This window comes from Pan paniscus, chromosome 20 (assembly GCF_029289425.2).
Source record: "Pan paniscus chromosome 20, NHGRI_mPanPan1-v2.0_pri, whole genome shotgun sequence".
Taxonomy (NCBI): Eukaryota; Metazoa; Chordata; class Mammalia; order Primates; family Hominidae; genus Pan; species Pan paniscus.
This window is the reverse complement of record NC_073269.2, coordinates 16,101,150-16,111,325: the sequence shown is the minus strand read 5'-3', so window position 1 is coordinate 16,111,325 and position 10,176 is coordinate 16,101,150. Positions and strand designations below refer to the sequence as shown.

At 54.0% G+C, this 10,176-nt stretch overlaps 1 protein-coding gene across 20 annotated transcripts in view; it reads left to right on the top strand.

Annotated features, from left to right (window-relative positions):
- The window catches only part of KANK2 (KN motif and ankyrin repeat domains 2), a 33,067-nt gene that overhangs the window by 2,026 nt on the left and 20,865 nt on the right, over positions 1 to 10,176 (top strand). For 6 of the 20 annotated variants that reach the window (XR_010110830.1, XR_010110828.1, XM_034946039.3 and 3 more), the window contains exons 2-4: positions 239 to 483; positions 1,443 to 1,558; positions 1,991 to 3,202. Coding sequence is in view for 14 of the 20 variants with exons in the window: in XM_034946039.3 (XP_034801930.2) it covers positions 1,522 to 1,558; positions 1,991 to 3,202 (1,249 nt within the window). In the remaining 6 variants the exon portion in view is untranslated. Of the gene's footprint in view, positions 1 to 177; positions 484 to 1,442; positions 1,559 to 1,990; positions 3,203 to 10,176 lie in introns of all 20 variants that reach the window. The other 14 variants (XR_010110831.1, XM_063599888.1, XM_063599883.1 and 11 more) reach the window with 4 other exon arrangements.

Sequence of the window (10,176 nt, the reverse complement as noted above, 5' to 3'; positions counted from 1 at the left end):
AGAGTTGATGTTATTATTACTGTTACTATACTATTTGCCCAGCAGCACCCTCACTTCCCCCACCCCCACCCCACCCCGCTCGGTTATTCCAATCCTGCTCCAATCCCGCTTGCTCCCTGCTTCTCCATCTCTCTTTGGTGGCCAGAAAATATTTTCAATCAACTTTCTGTTGCTCAGGGGTGAGCCTCCAGGCAAATGGAAAACGGAATTTCCTGCAATTGGTGACCATGTGTTCCAGGTGTTGAAAGACAGAGAAGCGAAGACAGAGACGTGGAAAGACAGGGAGAGAGACACGGAGAGAGACGCAGAAGGACAGAGACGTGGAGAGAGACGCAGAGAGACAGAGACGTGGAGAGACACAGAGAGACTTGGAGAGAGACAAAGCAAGGCAGGACGGGAGAACAAGGACAAGCTCAGGTGCCCCTGGAGCCCCAGCCCTGCCTTCATGCCCAGCAGGTGCCCTACCTGGCCCATCCTCCCAAGGTACCTGCCGGCCCCAGCACTCAAAGGCCAGAAAGGATTTACTCTGATGGTGGGATGGGCTGGGGCCTCTGCAGCATGATGGCTGGAGGTCAGATAACAGAAAGGACCAGCCAAGTTCAGATGGGTTATATTGGGGACAAAAGAGCCCTGGCCAGCCTCCAAGGCTGAGGGGGGTTTAGTGAGAGGCTCTGATTGTCCCTCCCTTTTGCAGCCCCCCTCTTACTTCCTCCCCTCCACCCCCAGGACTTCCTGGGCCTCCACCCGGCCCTCTATCCCTACTGCGCCCCTGGGCCCGGACGCATCCTAGGCGGGCAGGAAGTTCTGTGTAGCCCGGCAGTGAAACTGTTTATTTTTAGAGAAAATTGTTTCCATAAAGGGGAAAGGCTTCACTCCTAGCTGCCTCCCCAACTTTCCCTACCCCTTCCCCCCTACCCAGTCCAGGCCTGACCCAGCTCTCAGCTTTGGGGTCACTGGGGGTCCCCTTCGCCATGCTTTGCCTCTCTTTGTCCCCCTGCGTCTCTGTCTCCTCAGATCCTTGCAGGAAGACGAGGTTCCCTTCTTCCCCAACCCCTTAGCGCCTCAACCCCCATCCTTCCCTGTGGCCAGCTCCGGGCCTGGGCTGAGGGGAGGGGGTGCAGGAAGGGTGGGGCCTGTTGGGCTTGGGGCCCCCCAGCCCCAGGGCTATGTGGAGGCTGGGCTGTGGGAACAGCTGGAGCCTGTCCAGGGCCTGGACAGATGTGCAAGCAGGCAGTGAGGTTTGGTTTCTTTGTTCCAGACCTGCGGGGGGGAGGGTGTCGGGGGGGGGGGCCCTTCCGCAGCCAGGCTGGGTGTGCGTCTATGAGTGGGTCCCAGACCTGGGTTGGGGGGCTGGGTGAACCAGCTGTGGAGGGGGCTGGCCTCATCTCCTCCCCTCCCCCTACAGACTCCTAACTCCCGGCGCCGTGGTTCTCTTTCCCCAGGTAAGCCTCAGCCGGTGCTGCAGGCAGTCTGACTCGCAGTCCCTCAAGTGACTTCCAAGGAGCATCTGTAGAAAAGAAGATGGCCCAGGTCCTGCACGTGCCTGCCCCCTTCCCAGGTCAGGGGACTCAGGGAAGAGGGCCCTGCCCTGGGGAGCTTCAGTTCTGGAGGCCTGAGGGGGCTGGGGACCTTGCCATGGGGACTTTGAGGGTGGGACACAGCCCAACAATTAGAGGTCTGAGGGAGGAGGCAGAGTCCTGCCCTGGGAGGGTCTGAAGGGGGAGGCAGAGTCTTACCGGAAAAAGGGGGTAGTCTAAGCCGAGGGATAGAGCCCTGTCCTGGGGGATTTGAGAGGCGACATAGCCTAGCGCCGGGAGTCTGAAGGGGAGGCATAGCCCTGCTCTGGAGGGCCTGAGAGCAGACGCGGTTGAGTACCAGGTGGGCTCCCATCTCTTCGGCAAATAAACCCCAACTCTCCCCAAGCATCAGTCTTCACCCTGAGAATGGGGACAAGAGGATTCAAAGGTCCTGGTGTTTCTCCCATCCCCAGGGACCCCTGGCCCAGCCTCCCCACCTGCCTTCCCTGCCAAGGACCCCGATCCACCCTACTCTGTGGAGACCCCGTATGGCTACCGCCTGGACCTGGACTTCCTCAAGTACGTGGATGACATCGAGAAGGGCCACACGCTGCGACGCGTGGCAGTGCAGCGCCGCCCCCGCCTGAGCTCGCTGCCCCGTGGCCCTGGCTCCTGGTGGACGTCCACTGAGTCGCTGTGCTCCAATGCCAGTGGGGACAGCCGCCACTCAGCCTATTCCTACTGCGGCCGTGGCTTCTACCCTCAGTATGGTGCTCTGGAGACCCGCGGTGGCTTCAATCCGCGGGTGGAGCGCACGCTGCTGGATGCCCGTCGCCGTCTCGAGGACCAGGCGGCCACACCCACCGGCCTGGGCTCCCTGACCCCCAGTGTGGCCGGCTCGACAGCCTCCCTGGTGGGCGTGGGGTTGCCACCCCCGACACCACGGAGTTCAGGACTGTCTACACCGGTGCCTCCCAGTGCCGGGCACCTGGCCCACGTGCGGGAGCAGATGGCGGGTGCCCTGCGGAAGCTGCGGCAGCTGGAGGAGCAGGTGAAGCTGATCCCTGTGCTCCAGGTGAAGCTCTCGGTGCTCCAGGAGGAAAAGCGGCAGCTCACAGTACAACTTAAGAGCCAGAAGTTCCTGGGCCACCCCACAGCGGGCCGGGGTCGCAGCGAGCTCTGCCTGGACCTCCCCGATCCCCCAGAGGACCCAGTGGCACTGGAGACCCGGAGTGTGGGCACCTGGGTCCGAGAACGGGACTTGGGCATGCCTGATGGGGAGGCTGCCCTCGCCGCCAAGGTCGCTGTGCTGGAGACCCAGCTCAAGAAGGCGCTGCAGGAGCTGCAGGCAGCTCAGGCCCGGCAGGCTGACCCTCAGCCCCAGGCCTGGCCACCGCCGGACAGCCCGGTCCGCGTGGATACAGTCCGGGTGGTAGAAGGGCCACGGGAGGTGGAGGTGGTGGCCAGCACAGCCGCTGGCGCCCCCGCACAGCGGGCCCAGAGCCTGGAGCCTTACGGCGCAGGGCTGAGGGCCCTGGCAATGCCTGGTAGGCCTGAGAGCCCACCTGTGTTCCGCAGCCAGGAGGTGGTGGAGACAATGTGCCCAGTGCCCGCTGCAGCTACCAGCAACGTCCATATGGTGAAGAAGATTAGCATCACAGAGCGAAGCTGCGATGGAGCAGCAGGTAAGCGGTCGCAGGCAGGCAGGGGAGAATGGCTTGGGTGGGGGGGCCTCTTTCTTCCCATGGCTCATCCTGGACTCTCAGAATGCCAGGGTCCAGGCAGGGTGCGATGGCACATGCCTGTAATCCCAGCACTTTGGGAGGCCGAGGCGGGCAGATCACTTGAGGTCAGGAGTTGGAGACCAGCCTGGCCAACATGGTGAAACCCATCTCTACTAAAAATACAAAAATTAGCCAGGTGTGGTGGCGTGCGCCTGTAACCTCAGCTACCCAGGAGGCTGAGGCAGGAGAATCGCTTGAACTGGGGAAGCGGAGGTTGCAGTGAGCTGAGATCACACCACTGCACTCCAGCCTGGGCAACAGAGGGAGACTCTGTCTCAAAAAAAAAAAAGAATGCCAAGGTCCAGCCCCAGCCCCCGACCTTCCACCAGACACATCAGTCCAACTCTTAGAGTCTCTGTCTTATCATCCACAAAAGGGGGAGAATTGTGCAGCCAACCCTCAGGGCTGTAGCAACCATGCAGAGAAATTAGGTGACTGCCACTTTGTCAGTATCCAGAAAGTGGGAGGTATTTGGGGGAAAGTTCCCCAAGGCTGTTGGTTTACCAGGCAGAAACCTCCCTGTTTATTCAGTAAGTGGCAGGAATCAATCTCGGAGCTGTTCAAGCAGTGAAAAGGAAATGTGTTATTATGTAACTGATGACAGCTTCAGGCATGGCTGGATCCAGGTGCACAAATATCTTGTTGTTGTTGTTATTAAGAGATAGTCTCGCTCCATTGCCCAGGCTGGAGTGCAGTTGGTGTAATCATGGCTCACTGCAGCCTTGACTTCCTAGGCTCAAGCAATCCTCCCGCCTTAGCCTCCCAAGTAGCTGGGTCTACAGGCACGCACCACTGTGCCTCGTTAATTTTTTTTATTTTTTGTAGACACAAAGTCTTGTTATGTTGCCCAGGCTGGTCTCAAACTTCTGGGCTCAAATGATGCTCCTGTCTTGGCCTCCCAGAGTGCTGGGATTACAAGCATAAGCCACCACGCTGGCCTCAGTGCTCAGATATCATCAGGAATCTAACTTGGTGCCTTTCTCTTCTTGTTTGCCCTGGGAGCTTCTCTTTCAGGCAAGCAAGGGAAAGTGACCTCACTGCTCCAGGCATCTGTCTGTCCAGTTTAGTGGAGAGGGAGATCCTTAATCCAAAGAGCACCAGTAAAAATCCCAGAGGGGGCCCTCATTGGCTGGCCTGGGTCATGTGCCCATTGCTGAGCCAATCACGGTGTCCCTGTCTGCCTAGCCATGGACGCCGGGGGTAGGGGAGCCCCACCCAAGCCCTGTGGCCTTTGAGGGAGGAAGGGGGTGCTTCCCAGAGGAAGTACTGAGTCCTCATGCCAGGAAAGGGGATGCCGGCTGTGCAGAATGTCAGCTGCTGGGTTGTCCTGAGGTCCCTGGGAGAAGCCACCCAAATGACTCATAATAATGACAGCTGGGCCGGACGCAGTGGCTCAAGCCTGTAATCCCACACTTTGGAGGCCAAGGCAGGTGGATCGCTTGAGGCCAGGAGTTCAAGACCAGCCTGGCCAACACAGTGAAACCCCGTCTCTATTAAAAATACAAAAATTAGCCGGGTGTGGTGGCGCACACCTGTAGTCCCAGCTACTCCGGAGGCTGAGGCAGGAGAATCGCTTGAACCCGGGAGGCGGAGGTTGCAGTGAGCCAAGATCACACCACTGCCCTCCAGCCTGGGCGACAGAGTGAAACTGTATCTCAAAATAATTAATAATAATAATGACAGCTGGCTGGGCACGGTGGCTCACGCCTGTAATCCCAGCACTTTGGGAGGCAGAGGCAGGCAGATCACTTGAGGCCAGGAGTTCAAGACCAGCCTGGCCAACATGGTGAAACCCTGTCTCTACTAAAAATACAAAAATTAGCCGGGCGTGGTGGCCGGCACCTGTAATCCCAGCTACTTGGGAGACTGAAGCACAAGAATCGCTTGAACTTGGGAGCCGGAGGTTGCAGTGAGCTGAGATTGTGCCACTGCACTCCAGCCTGGGCAACAGAGTGAAACTGTGTCTCAACAATAATAATAATAATAATAATAATAATGACAGCTGTTCTTCTGGAAACATGGTCAGGGAGGCTCTGCCAGGTGCGTTCAAACTCATGCTGTGTGATAGTGGTGAGCAACATCACCTCTCTAGCCCTAAACGTCCCTATCTGTGAAGTGGCATGATAATGCTCTCCACCTCTAGAGAGGTGGAGAATTTATGAATTAATGCACACAGTTAAGTACTGGTTGCTGCTTCTGCTGATAATGTTCTGGTCAACCTGTTCATACCTGGGGAAACTGAGGCTTAGGGAGGAGATTCATTTGTCCTGTGTCACACAGCCAGGAAGTGGCTCAACTGAGCCAGTATCCAAACCCAGAACATCAGGCCTGTAATCCTAGCACTTTGGGAGGCCGAGGTGGGTGGATAACCTGAGCTCAGGGGTTCAAGACCAGCCTGGCCAATATGGCGAAACCCTGTCACTACTAAAAATACAAAAATTAGCTGGGCGTGTTGGCACACGCCTGTAGTCCTAGCTAGGCTAAGGGAGGAGAATTGCTTGAACCTAGGAGGCGGAGGTTGCATTGGGCCGAGGTCGCACCACTGCACTCTAGCCTGGATGACAGTGAGACTCCATCTCAAAAAAAAAAAAAAAGAAAAGAAAAGAAAAAAGAAATAAATAAACCCAGGACAGCTTGAATCTGCAGCAGGGCTCGAAGGTAGGGCCCAAGTTCTCATCCCAGCCTCAAATGTCAGGTGGCCAGAGCCCCTACCAACAGACTGGAGGGCACAGGCTGGAGGGCAGGGACCCAGCTGTGTTTTCTCGCCGGCCCGTGTTGTTCCTGGCCAGCTCTGGACACCACCCGCCTGTTCTATGTCTATCCCAAACACCAGGCCCTGAGGTTCTGGCCCCCTGCCAGAGGCTCCGCCTGGCCCAGCCTCGGAATCTCTGAGAGGCAACCACCATTCCAGACGTGCCTCCCAGAGCAGCTGAAAGGCCTTCTGCCTGCAGGACAAACAGACATAGCGATGTCCACCTTCTTTGCATGCAAGCTGCTGCCTGAAAGTTCTTCCTGGAGTCTCATTTTATTCCCTCTTGCTGCAGCCAGCCCCAATCTCTGCCTTGCTTGAGCCAAGCTGGAATGTCTTAATTCATTTCTATATCTTCCTTTTTTTTTTTTTTTTTTTGAGACAGAGTCTTGCTCTGTCGCCCAGGCTGGAGTGCAGTGATGCAATCTCAGCTCACTGCAACCCCTGCCTCCGGAGTTCAAGCGATTCTTCTGCCTCTGCCTCCCGAGTAGCTGGGATTACAGGCATGCACCACCATGACTGACTAATTTTTGTATTTTTAGTAGAGATGGGGTTTCACCGTGTTGGTCAGGCTGGTCTCAAACTCCTGACCTCAGGTGATCCAACCTTCTCGGCCTTTGAGCAAGCGATGAAATCTCTCTATGCCTCAGTTTCCTCATTTGCAAATCGGGGGTCCTGATGGCACAGTGTCACTGGAATAATGTGAGGCTTTAATATGTCAATTCAGCCAGGCGTAGTGGCTTATGCCTATAATCCTAGAGCTTTCGGAGGCCAAAACAGGAGGATTGCTTGAGCCCAGGGGTTTCGAAGCTACAGTGAGTTGTGACCACGCCACTGTACTCCAGCCTGAGCAAGACCAATCTTGTGGGCGGGGGTGGGGGGGAGAGAATCAATTCATGTCAAGTGTTCATCATGGTACCAGGCATGGTTGATACTTGGTGCCCAAGGTCAGCTCTTGGCCCTATAGCCTCTCAAAGGAGCATTTTTTTTTTTTTTTTTTGAGATGGAGTCTTGCACTGCCACCCAGGCTGGTGTGCAATGGCGCTATCTCAGCTTACTGCAACCTCCACCTCCTGGGTTCAAACGATTCTCCTTGCCTCCACCTTCCAAGTAGCTGGGATTACAGGCACCCACCACCACACCCAGCTAATTTTCTTGTACTTTTAGTAGAGACGGGGTTTCACTATGTTGGCCAGGCTGGTCTTGAACTCCTAACCTTGTGGTCTGCCCGCCTCGGCCTCCCAAAGTGCTGGGATTACAGGCATGAGCCACGGCACCCACCCTCCAAGGAGCATCTTTGAATGAAGACATGAAAGGAAAGAAGTCACCAGAAGAGGTGGAAAAAACAATGTTCCAGGGAGGAGCACAGCAGGGACAAAGGCCCTGAGATAAGCAAAGGCTCGGGCTTATCAAGGGGTTGAACAAACTGGAATGAGCTACCGCACCCAGCCTAAATTAAAAAAAAAAAAAAAAAGAACTTACATGGGCCGGGTGTGGTGGCCCATGCCTGTAATCCCAGAACTTTGGGAGGCCAAAGTGGGCAGATCACCTGAGGTCAGGAGCTCGAGACCAGCTTGGGCAACATGGCAAAAACCCCTACTAAAAATACAAAAATTAGCCAGGTGTGGTGGTGCACACCTGTAATCCCGGCTACTTGGGAAGCTGAGACAGGAGAATCGCTTGAACCGGGGAGGCGGAAATTGCAGTGAGCTGAGCTCGCATTGCTGCACTCCAGCCTGGGCGACAGAGTGAGAGTGAGACTCCGTCTCAAAAAAAAAAAAAAATTTATTTTGGCCTTCAGGAGTCCAAAACTGAGTTCATCTCATTCCTCAGCTCCTGACAACCATCCACGTTAGTCTGTGCAGACCACTTCTCTTGTATTACTTATTATTTTTTCACCTTCAGCCTCCACCTTCAACCTTCAATGCTAAGGGTCAGTAAATATTTTCACTTTTGCAGGTCATACGGTCTCTATTGCATTGATTCAACTCTGCCTCAGTTCTTTTTTCCTCCCCACTTTATTTTTATTCCTTTTATCCTTTTTATTGAGATGAGGTCTCACTATGTTGCCAGATGAGGTCTCACTATGTTGCCCAGGCTGGTTTCGAACTCGGGGACTGAAGTGATCTTTCCACGTCAGCCTCCTAAATAGCTGGGATTGCAGGCGTGTGCCACCATGCCCAGCTTTTTCTGATTTTATTGACGTATACTTAGTATGCAAAAAAATGCACATATTTAATGTACACATTTTTGAATTTGGTGCTTCAGGGCCTTCATTTTGCAGTTGCAAAAGCAGCCGTAGACAATATGGAAATGAACGAACGTGGCTGCGTTCCAATAAAACTTTATTTGCAGACCCTGAAATTTCTATTTCACATACTTTTCATGAGTCCCAAATTAAATTCTTCTTTCCCATCCATTTAGAAATGTAAAAACAGCACCCACAGGCTGAAGCTCACCACCCTCCGCTCTCCACCATCAGTGCCACCCCCACCCCATCTATTACCATTCCTTACAAACCACCTTCCAGAAACTTATTTAGACATTTGAGTGTCCTTGAAAAATATGCCTTGTGCGTGTTTCATTTCCTTAAATGGTGTTGTGCTTCAGAAAAACAAAAATCTCTTTCTGTTTCTTATTTTTTCCTCTCCTTACACTATTTTTGAACTCTCCACACTGATGTTTGTAAATCTGGCTTATCACTTTTTATTTTCTTTTTTTTCTTCCTTTTTTCTTTTGAGATGGAATCTCGCTCTGTTGCCCAGGGTGGAGTGCAGTGGCGTGATCTCGGCTCACTGTAACCTCTGCCTCCCGGGTTCAAGCAATTCTCCTGCCTCAGCCTCCCAAGATGCCTGCTACCACGCCTGGCTAATTTTTGTATTTTTAGTAGAGACGGGGTTTCACCACGTTGGCCAGGCTGGTCTCGAACTCCTGACCTCATGATCTGTCCGCCTTGGCCTCCCAAAGTTCTGGGATTACAGGTGTGAGCCACTCCACCCACCTACCCTCTTCTCTAATCCCCTCACAGTAGGTATCTGGTTACTTCTAATTTCCTGCCACCACGAACAATGCTGGAGTCATCTTCACACGACCCCTCCTGTGGGACTGCCCATTCCTAGAGGATTTGCAACTTCACTCCAAGTCCTGTCTGATCCTTTCCAAAAAAGGCTGTCCCTATCCGCACTCCTAACACCGTGCTCCGGTTCAAGTTGTCCATTTTCTCATATCCTCACCAACATATGGCTTTATCTGTCTTTCTAATTTTTCTTCTTTTTTTTTGAGACAGAGTTTCACTCTTGTTGCCCAGGCTGGAGTGCAGTGGCGCGATCTTGGCTCACCGCAACCTCCACCTCCCGGGTTCAAGCGATTCTCCTGCCTCAGCCTCCCGAGTAGCTGGGATTACAGGCATGCACCACCACGCCCGGCTAATTTTGTATTTTTAGCAGAGACGGGGTTTCTCCATGTTGGTCAGGCTCGTCTCCAACTCCCGACCTCAGTTGATCTGCCCGCCTTGGCCTCCCAAAGTGCTGGAATTAACAGGCGTGAGCCACCGCGCCTGGCCTCTTCTTTCTTTTTTTTTTGTTTTTTGAGACAGAGTCTTGCTCTGTTGCCCAGGCTGGAGTGCGGTGGCGCGATCTTGGCTCACTGCAACCTCCGCCTCCCAGGTTCAAGCGATTCTTGTGCCTCAGCATCTCTAGTAGGTGGGATTACAGGCACCCGCCACTACGCCTGGCTGATTTTTGTATTTTTAGTAGAGATGGGGTTTCACCATGTTGGCCAGGCTGGTCTCAAACTCCCGTCCTTAGGTGATCCGCCCACCTCGGCCTCCCAAAGTGCTGGGATTGCAGGTGTGAGCTACCACGCCCGGCCCTGTCTTTCTAATTTTTTTAATCCATCTGATAGCTGCTACATAATGGTATCTCCTCATTGTTTTGTTTGTTTTTTGAGACAGGGTCTCATTGTGTCACCCAGGCTGGAGTGCAGTGGCACAGTCACAGTTCACTGCAGCCTAAACCTCTCGGGCTCAAGTGATCCCTCCACCTCAGCCTCCTGAGTAGCTAGGACTAAAGGCAAGTGCCATCCCATTCAGGTAATTTTTTGTGGAGATGGGGTCTTGCTCTGTTGT